This window comes from Micromys minutus, assembly GCF_963924665.1.
Source record: "Micromys minutus genome assembly, chromosome: 1".
Taxonomy (NCBI): domain Eukaryota; kingdom Metazoa; phylum Chordata; class Mammalia; order Rodentia; family Muridae; genus Micromys; species Micromys minutus.
In genome coordinates, this window is record NC_137969.1 from 70,478,959 (window position 1) to 70,491,619 (window position 12,661).

General features: G+C 51.3%; 3 protein-coding genes across 6 annotated transcripts in view; all 3 read left to right on the forward strand.

Annotated features, from left to right (window-relative positions):
• The window catches only part of UFC1 (ubiquitin-fold modifier conjugating enzyme 1), a 30,256-nt gene extending 29,088 nt beyond the window's left edge, over nucleotides 1-1,168 (forward strand). For both annotated transcript variants that reach the window (XM_080923711.1, XM_080923710.1), the window contains exons 5-7: nucleotides 166-242; nucleotides 489-579; nucleotides 778-1,168. In XM_080923711.1, the coding sequence (XP_080779837.1) occupies nucleotides 166-242; nucleotides 489-579; nucleotides 778-858 (249 nt within the window). In that variant the 3' untranslated portion in view covers nucleotides 859-1,168. The remainder of the gene's footprint in view (nucleotides 1-165; nucleotides 243-488; nucleotides 580-777) is intronic.
• A 641-nt stretch (nucleotides 1,169-1,809) lies between these two features.
• Nucleotides 1,810-7,595, forward strand: USP21 (ubiquitin specific peptidase 21). Of its 2 annotated transcripts, none has more exons than XM_080928995.1 (13): nucleotides 1,810-1,972; nucleotides 2,759-3,379; nucleotides 4,127-4,186; nucleotides 4,352-4,472; nucleotides 4,673-4,784; nucleotides 4,969-5,124; nucleotides 5,584-5,648; nucleotides 5,855-5,958; nucleotides 6,139-6,225; nucleotides 6,471-6,549; nucleotides 6,761-6,868; nucleotides 6,955-7,069; nucleotides 7,278-7,595. In XM_080928995.1, the coding sequence occupies exons 2-13, from the start codon at nucleotides 2,780-2,782 to the stop codon at nucleotides 7,366-7,368; spliced, it is 1,698 nt and encodes a 565-aa protein (XP_080785121.1). In that variant the 5' UTR covers nucleotides 1,810-1,972; nucleotides 2,759-2,779; the 3' UTR covers nucleotides 7,369-7,595. The 2 variants fall into 2 exon arrangements, with proteins under 2 accessions (XP_080785121.1, XP_080785122.1); XM_080928996.1 differs by having other exon boundaries at nucleotides 2,759-3,118.
• An 802-nt stretch (nucleotides 7,596-8,397) lies between these two features.
• On the forward strand, nucleotides 8,398-12,607 carry PPOX (protoporphyrinogen oxidase). Of its 2 annotated transcripts, XM_080908367.1 has the most exons (13): nucleotides 8,398-8,714; nucleotides 8,813-8,907; nucleotides 9,070-9,204; nucleotides 9,336-9,451; nucleotides 9,602-9,734; nucleotides 10,021-10,165; nucleotides 10,272-10,462; nucleotides 11,449-11,509; nucleotides 11,660-11,778; nucleotides 11,855-11,965; nucleotides 12,063-12,212; nucleotides 12,322-12,364; nucleotides 12,437-12,607. In XM_080908367.1, exons 2-13 carry the CDS (start codon nucleotides 8,821-8,823, stop codon nucleotides 12,577-12,579), a joined length of 1,434 nt encoding a protein of 477 aa, XP_080764493.1. In that variant the 5' UTR covers nucleotides 8,398-8,714; nucleotides 8,813-8,820; the 3' UTR covers nucleotides 12,580-12,607. The 2 variants fall into 2 exon arrangements, with proteins under 2 accessions (XP_080764493.1, XP_080764494.1); XM_080908368.1 differs by lacking the exon at nucleotides 8,398-8,714 and having other exon boundaries at nucleotides 9,320-9,451.
• The last annotated feature ends 54 nt before the right edge of the window (nucleotides 12,608-12,661 follow it).

Below are 12,661 nucleotides of genomic sequence, written 5' to 3' on the forward strand. Positions count from 1 at the left end.
AGCAGGATGTAACAGCTAGTAATCTCTATGTCTAGAATCCTAGTATGTACATGCTGATAGGGGAATCTTTTGAACAAGCAGTTCAGCCAAGAGATACATATGCTTGATTAGACTAGTTCATTTTTCTCTCTGTTCTGTTTTATTGTGGCTTTGTAATTTCTCCAGATTCCTATCACATATCCCACTACTGCTCCAGAAATTGCAGTCCCTGAGCTGGATGGGAAGACAGCAAAGATGTACAGGTAGGACTGACTAGGAGGTGAGAAAGAGCAAAGGAAGCCTTAGGGAAGAGCTCAAAAGACACATGGTTTCCCCAGAGCCTGCTGCTCCAGAGTCTAGAGGGAGTCCAGGTTTCTTATGTCAAACCTATGCAAAATAGCTAGCTGATCTTGGTCTCCATTCTGAGCACTACTCTTCCTGTGTTCCCAAAGCTGCTATACATTAAGCCAGTTTCATGTGTCAACACCTTCCTCTTGTCCTTCTTATAGGGGTGGCAAAATATGCCTGACTGATCATTTCAAACCTTTGTGGGCCAGGAATGTGCCCAAGTTTGGATTAGCTCATCTCATGGCCCTGGGGGTAAGTTTGTTGTTCTTGGTGTAAGAGAAGAAGAGGGAAGGTTGAGGACCCTAAGCAATGTCATACATGTAGCTGAGACTGAACATCCCTTGGGCATGTCCTCCTAGACTCTAGGACCTGGAATCTCTGGGAAGTCTCAGGTGGAACAAGAGGCATGGGCTATGACAGTAACCTCACAGGGTTTCCCTTGCATTGCAGCTGGGTCCTTGGCTGGCGGTGGAAATCCCTGATCTGATTCAGAAGGGTGTGATCCAGCACAAAGAAAAATGCAACCAATGAAGGATGAAGCCTCTGAGGCAGGACAGAGGGACTGTTGCTAGGCTCTGTTCCTGTTTTCTCCTTTCTCATGATTCCTTCAAGGGTCACCTCTGGCTGTTATAAGTAGCTGGAAGTACTAGTAACAAAAACCCAACAATAGGGCAAGGCCACAAAGTTTCTAAATTAAGCTGAAAGATTTGGGTCTTGAAATAGGTGATTTGTATCCCTACTCCAAATAGAGCCCCGGAGGCATTTTGGAGGCATGGGGTGTAACTGACATCATATAGCTTTTTTGTTTCTGGAGACAACGTATCAATAAAAGCTGCTTCCCATGGTAGTCTGTGGTTCTCAATGATGACTGTTAGCAAGGTGAAAAAGCAAAATATGGAGGTACATGAACAACTATGCCAGGTTGGGAGGAGGGTGTGAGTGAAAGAAAATCTGGTTTCTTTCCCTACTGTTGGGATTTACTTTTGCCCTTTGCTGTGAACCATGCCTTAATTACTGCCTGAGTCTTCAAAGAAGCTTGAAGAATGAGTTTTACAGGTCCATCGTTCCCTGCCCACTAGGGATCTCCCTATCCTTAGGTGGAGTTGTTAAATGCTTCTCTATTGGTTTGCTGACTAGACCTGGACCTGCATGCTGCTTTCCCATTGCATCCCTCTTGTTTGGGAAGAATCTGTGTTGCAAGCCCTTCCGTTATTCTTCGACTTTTCGGCTCTTCATCCCTATGGACCATATGAGTGTGTGAGGGGCCTTGGCCTCAGGGACTTGCAGTAATGGTTTAGAGACCACCACCAGGCAGAGCCTGAAACTAGTGGTTCTAAAGTTGGCTGCGTTTCCATGGTGTCGGTCGGGGAGCCGTGGGGGCGGGCTCACGCAAGCGCCGAGGAGGTGGGTGGGAGGATTCCGAGTGTGGGCGCGCAGGCGCCTAAGAGAATGTGAAGCCGGTGGCCGGTGGCCGGGCGGCACCAACAAAGATGGCGGCGGCCCTTGCGGCGGGAGCAAGCTGGGCAACAGCTGCGGCTAAAGCTGCAGCCCGGCCCGCGGGGAGGCTGTTCGGGGGTAGGAGGGGGTGGCCCTGAGCTGGAGCTGGACCCCGGCTGGCCTCCCCCGCCGCCTCACCGGGGGACAGGTATGGGCCGGGACGTTATGGCGGGGTGGGGTGGGAGAGCCGAGAGAGGATGGATCCAGACCCCAGAGGACGTTCACCACAAAGGGAGAGGCTCGCGGTGCCCAGCGGGGCCTGGGAGAACTGGGCTGGAAGAACAGCATTCTCGGACCGCGGGGAATATGCCGCCGGACCCCGCAGCCAATCAGCGGCCTCGGCCTTTCTGCCCTCGAGGGGGGCGGACCCGGGTAAAACCCTGCTGTGGTGAGAAAGGTGCAGAAATTAGGGGTCAAGTAGTTCGTCCTCCATCTCAAACCCCTGGGCCCAAATACCAAGTAGGATCCCAGAATTGGAGAGGGAGTGGATTGCAGATCACCCGTTTAATAGGCATCATTTGCAACCCAGAGGAGCAGGGGTTGAGGTTGGAATGCTGTCTTTTGGACTGATTCCTGTGTCCACAGTCCCAGGTCTATGGCACATCCCACTTGACTAGTCACATAGGAGGATTTTTAGGAGTTCATAGATTATAAAAACAGCTGAGATTGAGAATACCATTGGCTTTTCAATAAATCTGTACGCTATAGAGAGGGGGTGGGGCATGGAAAGGTCAAAATGATGGTCTACCGTTCAGTCATTTGTTCATTCAAGGAGTATTATTTTCCTTGTGCTAAACATTTCGAGGTACTGGAGATGCAAGAACTGATTTTATAAACGTTATTCACGCCCTCAGTACACGAAGAAGGCAGCTTTCATGGTAGCTTATATCTTATCTTCCTTCCTAATTCAAATGCTACCCTCTGTTCTCCTCAGGTCCAGCCTGCGGTGCCCACAATGCCCCAGGCTTCTGAGCACCGCCTGGGCCGAACTCGAGAGCCACCTGTCAATGTACAGCCCCGAGTGGGAGCCAAGATACCGTTTCCTCCCCGGGCCCGCAGCAAGGAGCGCCGAAACCCAGTTCCTGGGCCAAACTCCATGTTACGACCTTTGCCTCCCAGGCCAGGTCCCCCAGATGAAAGGCTCAAGAAACTGGAGCTGGGTCGGGGTCGGACCTCAGGCTCTCGTCCTAGAGGTCCCCTTCGAGCAGATCATGGGGTTCCCTTGCCTGGCTCACCGCCCCCAACTGTGGCTCTGCCTCTCCCATCCCGGACCAACTTAGCCCGTTCCAAGTCTGTGAGCAGTGGGGACTTGCGTCCAATGGGGATTGCCTTGGGAGGGCACCGTAGCACTGGCGAGCTAGGGGCTGCACTGAGCCGCTTGGCACTCCGGCCTGAACCACCCACTTTGAGACGTAGTACTTCTCTCCGGCGTCTTGGGGGCTTCCCTGGCCCCCCTACCCTGCTCAGCATACGGACAGAGCCCCCCACTTCCCATGGCTCCTTCCACATGATATCTGCCCGGGCTTCTGAGTCTTTCTACTCTGATGACAAGATGGTGAGGACTTGCCAGCACACGTGGCCTTCTGTGCTCATGCTCCTTCTTGCCTTCAACTTTGTCATACACACTATGGCTTTCCTGTGTTCCCTTCTCCAAGTTCCTTTGTCAACCCCCATTACACCAGTGGATTCTTGTCTTTGCTGAGACCTTCTAGATCTTATTTTTGGGTTGTATGTGATTCTCCAACTTGGTGTGCCATTCTAGTCCCTAGGGAATTAGCCCGACTATTTAGAATTCTTCTTTGGGCCCTTTGGCCCTCTCTTTTAAGGCAACTTCTCTCCTAGGACTGGGCCTAGACCTAATTAATCCCTGGAGCCTATAAGGGGCGGGGTTTAGAGCACCTGTGCTGGTGCGGTTACCCATTTCCTGAGCTGAGCTAGGCTGCTTGCAGTTGGAGCCAGCAGGAGAGGGTGCAAGAAGGGGCCACGGGGGCAGGAGGGGGATTTGGGGGCAGTAAGGTGGGGGTGGGGAGCAGCTGGGCAACCATGCCAGTGCTTGGGGAGTTGCCTCAGGAGCTGCAACGCCGGCTAGCTTGGCAGAGGAGTAAATGGGGACTAGGTGTGACAGCCATGGCTGAATCTGTGGTACACTCAGCAGTGATGGGTTTACTACTCCTGACCAGTGAGGTAGGATGGCCAGTAAGGGAAACAGGGTAGAGCTGAGGCATGAATGAGACCGAGGAGACACTGGGCAGCATGCTGTTGAAAGCACCAGGTAGAATGTGACTGTCCTCTGACTTTCTAGGCTCATCACACACTGCTTCTGGGCTCTGGTCATGTTGGCCTCCGAAATCTAGGAAATACAGTAAGAGCCATTTTCCTGTCCTTCTCTGTAAAGGGAATGAGAGCTGGTGTTGGGGGTGGAGATGTGTGCAAACCTAGGGAAGGCATACAGAAAAGCAGCGGCGCTCTCTCGGTCCTGCCTGCTCCCGTCTGAAAGGTAATGGCAGTGTCCTTGCTGCTTCTGCAGTGCTTCCTGAACGCCGTGCTTCAGTGTTTGAGCAGTACCAGGCCTCTTCGAGACTTCTGTCTGCGGAGAGACTTCCGGCAAGAGGTGCCTGGAGGAGGCCGAGCCCAGGAACTCACAGAAGGTGGGCAGCAACTCCTGATCCTTCCCTTCTCTTTCCCCCATCCTCTTTAGTTCTCTCCTCCCAATACCAGTGGCTCCCAGCCCTTCAAACTGGTGGTTACATCCATTTTCCCCAGTCCCTTCCTTCCTAGAGATTTTCTAGCCACTGACTCTCCTCCTGCACTTCTAGACATTAACTTTGAATCACTGTCAATCCAACAGCCTTTGCAGATGTGATTGGTGCCCTGTGGCACCCTGACTCCTGTGAAGCTGTGAACCCTACCCGATTCCGGGCTGTCTTCCAGAAATACGTCCCTTCCTTCTCCGGATACAGGTGGGAAACTGAGAGATGGGATTTCTCTCCGGCTGTGTCTGGGGTTGGGGCCAAGCAGAGGCTGTAGCAGCAGTGTTCTGAGCCTTGAGATTTCCTACCCTGAGAAAACAGGGACCCACGTTTGGGCAGGGGATACTGTGTGGACCATGAGGGAATCAACTGCCCATATTCTGTCTGGCTGTAGTCAGCAGGATGCCCAAGAGTTCCTGAAGCTCCTCATGGAGCGGTTGCACCTCGAAATCAACCGACGAGACCGCCGGGCACCACCACTTCTGGCTAATGGTCCAGTGTCCGCTCCACCTCGCCGAGGAGGGGCTCTGCGCGAGGAACCTGAATTGAGGTTAGGGTTGTTTCCCCTTGCTCCTCTTCTCAGTAGTTCTATCAGCATTCCGTCTTCACAGAGCTGAGCTAACTGAAACTGGAAATGTAGGGCCTAGGGAAGACCCTGTAGCACGGAAAAGAAAAAGAGGAAGAGGGAAGCTGAAAAGTACACATAGAAGCAGAAATTAGTGTTGGGGATACCATTAAACTGGGGAAAGAGAGAACTACAATTAAATATAGCAAAAGAGCTTCTAGAGGAACATGACCACACACACATACAGACACTTTTCCTTTCATCTTGGATTTTCCCAGAAAGTTCCAAGTTCCCGGAAGCATTACTTACTCCTTTGACTAGAAATTTAGGGAAGGAGCTGGCATGTGGATAAAGAACAGGGTTCCGTGGATAATCTCAGTGGTTTGGGGGTGCCCAGTGTTACAGCTGTCTCACAGGTTGCCCCTTTCCCTTGATCTGTGGTAGTGATGATGACCGAGCCAACTTAATGTGGAAGCGCTACCTGGAGCGAGAAGACAGCAAGATTGTGGGTATGCAGTGGCGCAACACCGTGGGAGTGCAGGCTTGGGAGAAGGAAGCACAGGAGCAAGGCCAGATGCTGAGGGTGTGAAATGGTGGAGAGGATGGCAGTGCTGTAGTTGGAAAGGCAGATCAAAGGTGGGGAAGAGGCTCTAGGAGAACAATGCTTCAGGCATCCAACAGTGACTTTTTCTCCTGCCTTTTCGCTTCTACCTAGACCTCTTTGTGGGCCAGTTGAAAAGTTGCCTCAAGTGCCAGGCCTGTGGGTATCGCTCCACGACCTTCGAGGTTTTTTGTGACCTGTCCCTGCCCATCCCCAAGGTGGGATTCCAGTAGATTCCAGGGGTGGATGGAACATGGGTTCTGTGACCCACCCCTCCCCACCCCTAAGTGTGGGTGGGAACTGTGTGGGTCTCTAAAGCAGAATTAAAGCCTGGATTATAAGATTTCTTAAAAAGGAAACTCAGAACATGCTGACCTTCAGTTCCCCTTTCCCCCTAGAAAGGATTTGCTGGGGGCAAAGTATCGTTGCGGGATTGCTTCAGCCTTTTCACCAAGGAGGAGGAGCTTGAGTTGGAGAATGCCCCAGTATGTGGGACTTCCGTGGGGGAGACCTGGGAGGGTCTGTCTGGATAAAAGGAGATGCATAGCTCCTTAATTTGGGAAGAACAGTTACATGTCTGGGTGTGTTGTGTGTATTTCCTAGTATGCCTAGGTTAAAGGGGGAGGAGCAAAGCAGTAAGAAACATATTAAATGTATATGTGAGTTGGGGTGTCAGAAAACCAATCTAAGTGACAGCACCCTGACCTAACACTGTTTGCTGCTTTTTTAGGTGTGTGACCGATGTCGGCAGAAAACACGAAGTACCAAAAAGTTGACAGTACAAAGATTCCCCAGAATCCTCGTGCTCCATATCCTAGTCCTCAAGTCCTCATTTCTCTTAGGGTATCTCCCATACAGCGTTTCCTCACCTCCACTGAGTTTCCCTTGAGGAAAACCTGCCACTCCAGCTTTCTCTGCCACCTTTCAGGACGTGTTGGGGGAATGGAGGGTACTGAATTTATTACTGCAGTCCCCCTTAGATACCCTTAACCTCCCCAGTGCTCCTTAACCAGGGCTTAGATCTGAACCGATTTTCCACCTCCCGAGGCTCCATCAAGAAAAGTTCAGTAGGTGTAGACTTCCCACTGCAGCGACTAAGCCTAGGGGACTTTGCCAGCGACAAAGCAGGTGAGTCTGGCAGGGGACGACCTAAGGAATCTTCAGGAGGGAGACACAACTCCCAGTTGTAGAAACTGATGTTATCTAACCCACAGGAAGCCCTGTCTACCAGCTGTATGCCCTTTGCAACCACTCGGGTAGTGTCCACTATGGCCACTACACAGCCCTGTGCCGGTGCCAGACTGGTTGGCATGTCTACAATGATTCCCGGTGAGAACTGCCTCTTATTCAACTCCTGCCTCAACCCACTGCAGTCCTGGCACCACCCCCTCCTCTGAGGTTGGAAAAGATAAGTTTCTAACAAAGGATAGGTGGAGAGTCTCTCCTGATGGCCACCTGGCTACTCTATACTGAGTCTTGTAGGATGGAGGGAGATTCTACCGGAATGACCACAGCCATTTCTCATTTCTCTTCTCAGTGTTTCCCCTGTCAGTGAAAATCAGGTGGCATCCAGTGAGGGCTACGTGCTGTTCTACCAATTGATGCAGGAACCACCTCGGTGCCTGTGACACCATCTTGAAGCCCTGGCACCTGTGAAAACCTTCTCAACACCCTGAAGCCCCCAGGCTCCCCACTTACCTCACAGACGTCTATTTTTGTGTCTTTTTAATCGGGGAGGGGAGGAGGGTTGGTTGTAGCGCCCGTTATTTTTTTTATTAAGAAGTACTCTTCCACCTTGTTTCCTGTCCCATGTACAGAAATCACCAAGCCCTTGACCATGTACAGCCCCCAGAACCTCTGCAATCTCACTTTTTTTGTGAATAAATTTATTAAGAAAAAGTGATGTTCATGTTTGTATTTGTGGGTAAGAGGATGGCTATCTAGAGCTTTGGATCAATTGGAACCTTTCTGGGACTCCAATTCTGTCTCTGAACAGGTGGGGGCGCTCTTACGGCAGAAGGAAAAGAACAGATATTGAGCTGGCCCCAGACTTGGACCCAGTGGTTGGTACTAGAAAGACAAACTGAGACCTGTGAAGTTGCGGGAAAGCCTGAAACTAGAGTGAAGGCATTGGCACGCTGGGTTTTGCCTGAGAAGGGGACTGCCTCTCGAGGGCAAGGCACTCAAGAACCCCTGTTGACAAACACTGGTTTGGTTGCCGGGCGGCCCTTGCTCCCGTAGGCCCTGTCTGTTGCTAACATCAAGGAGCTGTTTATGGAGCCTTCTCCCCACGGACTGGCCTCCAAGTGTCTCTGTCTTTCTCCCTAACTAAAGCTCGTGGGGCCCTCCCACCCTCCAGGGTTCTCACCACAGATCTGGGAAGCTTGAGCTGGGGAATGCTAACTCCCGGATTCAGCTTTGCGCTCTCCTGTCCCTGGGGAAGGCAGTGCGGATTACTGCAACTAAATCCGATTAGGAAATGAACAGGTTAACCTGCTGCACGGAACTGACTCGGAAAGCGCTGTTGCTCCGTTGGTAGCGTCATTGCCTATATGGTGTTTTCATTGGTGGATGTATCCAGAGTCCACCAATCCAGAACCCGCTTCCCAGGACCCACCAATCCAGAAGCAGGAAAGTAAAACGTAGCCGCGCGGGCCTCCAGAATGGAGTCGACGGAGAGTCAGAGGGATCCTAAAAGTTAGGGGCGGGGATGCCAGAGTGGAACTTGTTCACCTGCTGAGGCTGGGGAAACTGAGTGCTGCAGAATTCTGGCCCGAAGAGGGCTTGAGCTGGGGCGATAGCGTGGGCGTGACCCTTATCGGCACACTGACAGGATGGACTGGTCCTAGGGCCTCTCTATCACTCACTTTCTCCGGTTCCCCTTATCTTGTGGGTAAGTCCTGGCCTCCGAACGAAGACTTCACTCTTCCACCAGCACGTACACGCGCGTCCTGCATTAGTTGCTCATAAATCAGTAAGTGCCCAGAGGTGGGGTACGGGACCAGTGGGGTTTTGTGCAATTGTAAAACAGGGTGCCTCCCGTTCTCCCGCGATATATCAACCTTTCCCCAGGCCTTACGATGGGTCGGACTGTGGTAGTGCTTGGTGGAGGTATCAGTGGATTGGCCGCAAGTTATCATCTGATCCGAGGCCCTAGTCCTCCCAAGGTGAGTCCCCACTTGTACCAGAGAAAGACTCATTTAATACTTTTGACGTTTCCAGCAAACTCTGGATAGATTTTTGTCCCATGAAATACGCACTTTTCCTGACACCCTACCCCACCCCAGTCCCTTTGCCCTACGCCGACCGTGTCTCACTTTTGGGGCCAGGTGATTTTAGTGGAGGGCAGCAAACGTTTGGGAGGCTGGATCCGCTCAGTCCGAGGATCAGATGGTGCGATCTTTGAACTTGGACCTCGAGGAATTAGGCCGGCTGGAGCCCTGGGAGCCCGAACCCTGCTCCTGGTGAGCATTTTGTGGAATGTGGAGGATTGGTAGTGGACGGAGTTCTCGAAAGGGATGGAGTTGCAGGGAGGAAAAATGTTGGGTCAGTTTTTCCTTAGTTTCTCCTCTTCCTGAGGGCTTGTGGAGAGCAGGTTTCTGAACTTGGCTTGGAGTCCGAAGTCTTGCCTGTCCGAGGGGATCATCCAGCTGCCCGGAACAGGTTCCTGTATGTAGGCGGTGCCCTGCACCCACTACCCTCCGGACTGAGGTAACACTTCATCTCACTGTTTACACACACACCCATTTCGCTCCCTGTCAGGCCTCCCAGCCACAGAGGAGCAAATGGATGAAAATAACCCCCAGGAGCTGGAAAGGTGAATCTGGAAGTTTTCTTTTCACCATGCCTTCCTCCACGCAGGGGGCTACTTCGTTCTTCACCTCCCTTCTCAAAACCTCTGTTTTGGGCTGGACTGAGGGAGTTGACAAAGCCCAGGGGCAAAGAGCCTGATGAGAGTGTGCACAGTTTTGCCCAGCGCCGCCTTGGACCTGAGGTGACATTGCTCAGAGGTGGTCTCAAACCTCTCCCCTCCTGCTGCTGAGTCTCTAACTCAGACTTAACCCCGGGGATTCTTGTATCATTTAGGGATGTCCCCTATCGATTGCTGGAATCGCCAAAACTCAGTGTTGGGAATAAATGCCTTCCATCCCACCCTTGTTACAATGGGAACATCTCCAACCCAAACTCTTTCCTCCCCTTATTCCCTCCCAATCATTGCCAATGGAAATCAGTCAGGGTGGCTTATTCCTTGGCCCCTCAGTCCCAGTCTAACCTTAAAGGTGGCGACTTTAGCCATGGACAGTCTTTGTCGAGGAGTGTTTGCCGGCAACAGCCGTGAGCTCAGCATCCGGTCCTGCTTTCCCAGTCTCTTCCAAGCTGAACAAACCCACCGGTCCATATTACTGGGGCTGCTGCTGGGGGCAGGTGAGGTGGGGCATTGGTTCAGAGGGTGAAAATATAAATCTTGACAAACTGGGGTACTTTGGATAAGGGGTACTGTTTTAACCTCCGCACACACACTTCATTTTAGGGCGGAGCCCACAGCCAGATTCCTCATTAATTCGTCAGGCCCGGGCTGAGCGATGGAGCCAATGGTCACTCCGTGGAGGGATGGAGATGTTGCCCCAGGCTCTTCATAACTACCTAACAAGTAAAGGGGTCACTGTCCTCAGCGGTCAGCCAGTCTGCGGGCTCAGCCTTCAGCCAGAAGGGCGCTGGAAGGTACGGGAACCCTCTGGAGTGGAGTGTAGTGAGCCTGTATCCGTGTTACTGGCTTTATTGTTGTTATATTGAGAATTGCCAAAATTCGCTTGACAAGAAAGTCTCGCATGTAAATGTGCATGACCCAATTTTATACTATAGCAAAATAGGCCCTGTGGGGAGGGATGTGGACTTCTCTGCTCAACATCCATTTCTTTAAATGTGGTCCAAACCTTTAAAACATGATGATCCTGTTTCCTCATATGGCCACCATTCTAATAGTTGCTACACGCACATATGGGTCACAAGAGTCATAAGGCATCGAAGCCCTGCAGCATTCCTTGGATATGTCTGCCACCTTTTAAAGTCAACAGTAACTTTTTGTCCGTAAATTTCTTCATCTGGGAAGAGAAAAGCTAAAGAAAAAGCTCAGCAGTTAAGAGCACGTACTGCCTCTGTAGAAGACCTGAACTCCACAGATGCCCACACTCGTGTGTACACACACACACACACACACACACAGACTAAGTCACCATCTTTGTCTAAGTGGCTAGCCACGTCAGGTTAAACCACTTAGCACTGGACTTACTGCTTTCTTTCTGCAGAGAAGCGATGGTTAAACCACTTAGCACTGGACTTACTGCTTTCTTTCTGCAGAGAAGGATGTAGATACTGGCTGCCTCAGTTTGCTAGGCTTTATTAGTGAACCTTCCTCAAAACGCCCTTAGGTAAAAGCCTAGGAATGGAAGTAGTGCTTTCTAGTGTCTAGAGACAAGGAAAAAAACACCCATCTTCAGCGAACATTTCAGAGTAGCCACACTGGCCCACCTTCTGGATAATACAGAGGGTTCCTTGGTTGTTGTTGAGATGAGATTGTCATTTGTGTTCTTCATCCTGGGTCAGCATCTAGTCTTTCCTGCCTCTTGAGTACCTGGGAAACTGAAACAGCAAATATCACCTTACCCATAATGTCCTCATAATGCCATCTTTCAAATATTATCACTCAGGTGTCTCTAGGGGACAGCAGTCTGGAGGCTGACCACATTATAAGTGCTGTTCCAGCTTCAGGTAATGGGACAGCCCTTCCCTTTCCTTAGCCATCAGGGGGCAATAGTGGACCTTCATATGCCGGCAGGACCGCACCAGGTTCCTGAGCTAGTCATGCCCAAGGGATTCTGGTAAGACAGAGCTAGTCTATTATGAATGTCTGATCTCCAGTGCTGAGCAAGCTGCTCCCTGCTGAGGCTGCACCTCTAGCTCGCATCCTGAGTACCATCAAAGCCGTGTCTGTCGCTGTGGTGAATCTGCAGTACCGAGGAGCTTGTCTGCCTGTGCAGGTATAAGAGGAAGAAGAGTGGAGACACAGGCTCAGTGCGAGCCATTCCCTTCCGACACAGACATCTTCCTCTCCAGGGGTTTGGACATTTGGTGCCATCCTCAGAAGACCCGACTGTCCTGGGAATCGTGTATGACTCGGTTGCTTTTCCTGAACAGGATGGGACTCCCCCAGGCCTCAGACTGACCGTGAGAAGAGACATGGCTTAGGGTGGGGTTTCCAAAGGGCTGCTCTGTGCTACAGTATAAGGAAGAGCAGGCTGCTCAGTGCTGTATTTCCTTGTAGGTGATGTTGGGAGGTTACTGGTTACAGAAGCTAAAAGCCAATGGCCATGAATTGTCCCCAGAGCTGTTCCAACAGCAAGCACAGGAAGCAGCTGCTACACAGTTAGGACTGAAAGACCAACCAAGCCACTGCTTGGTCCATCTACACACGGTGAGTTGAGATAAATTCTTTTTCATTTCCCACTGAAAGCCTTGAAAGTGAAGGCGGGCATGTTGGAGAATCATTAATGAACTCTCCCTCGCATCTTCTCTCTCCTTAGAACTGTATCCCTCAGTATACACTAGGCCACTGGCAAAAGCTAGGTAAGCAGGGGGAAAGCAGCTGGGCTGAGGTCAGACCTCAGTTATGACATTCCTTTCTTCCTTCCTTTTCAGACTCAGCTAAGCAATTCCTGACGGCCCAGAGGTTGCCCCTGACTTTGGCTGGAGCCTCGTATGAGGGGGTCGCTGTCAATGACTGTATAGAGAGTGGGCGTCAGGCAGCAGTTGCTGTCCTGGGCACAGAATCTAACAGCTGACCCCCACTTCTCTACCCATGAAAGTAAAAGTCCGTGGAGCTTGGTTTGGTTGTACTATTCTGTCACTCTATAGACTTACCAA

Coding starts and splice junctions, on each gene's coding strand:
- USP21 (XM_080928995.1), top strand. CDS start 2,780: ATGCCCCAGGCTTCTGAGCACCGCCTGGGCCGAACTCGAGAGCCACCT. Junction 6,226..6,470: donor TTGAGTTGGAGAATGCCCCA/GTATGTGGGACT, acceptor CTGCTTTTTTAG/GTGTGTGACCGATGTCGGCA. Junction 7,070..7,277: donor CATGTCTACAATGATTCCCG/GTGAGAACTGCC, acceptor TTCTCTTCTCAG/TGTTTCCCCTGTCAGTGAAA.
- PPOX (XM_080908367.1), top strand. CDS start 8,821: ATGGGTCGGACTGTGGTAGTGCTTGGTGGAGGTATCAGTGGATTGGCC. Junction 8,908..9,069: donor GAGGCCCTAGTCCTCCCAAG/GTGAGTCCCCAC, acceptor TTTTGGGGCCAG/GTGATTTTAGTGGAGGGCAG. Junction 12,365..12,436: donor AGGCCACTGGCAAAAGCTAG/GTAAGCAGGGGG, acceptor CTTCCTTTTCAG/ACTCAGCTAAGCAATTCCTG.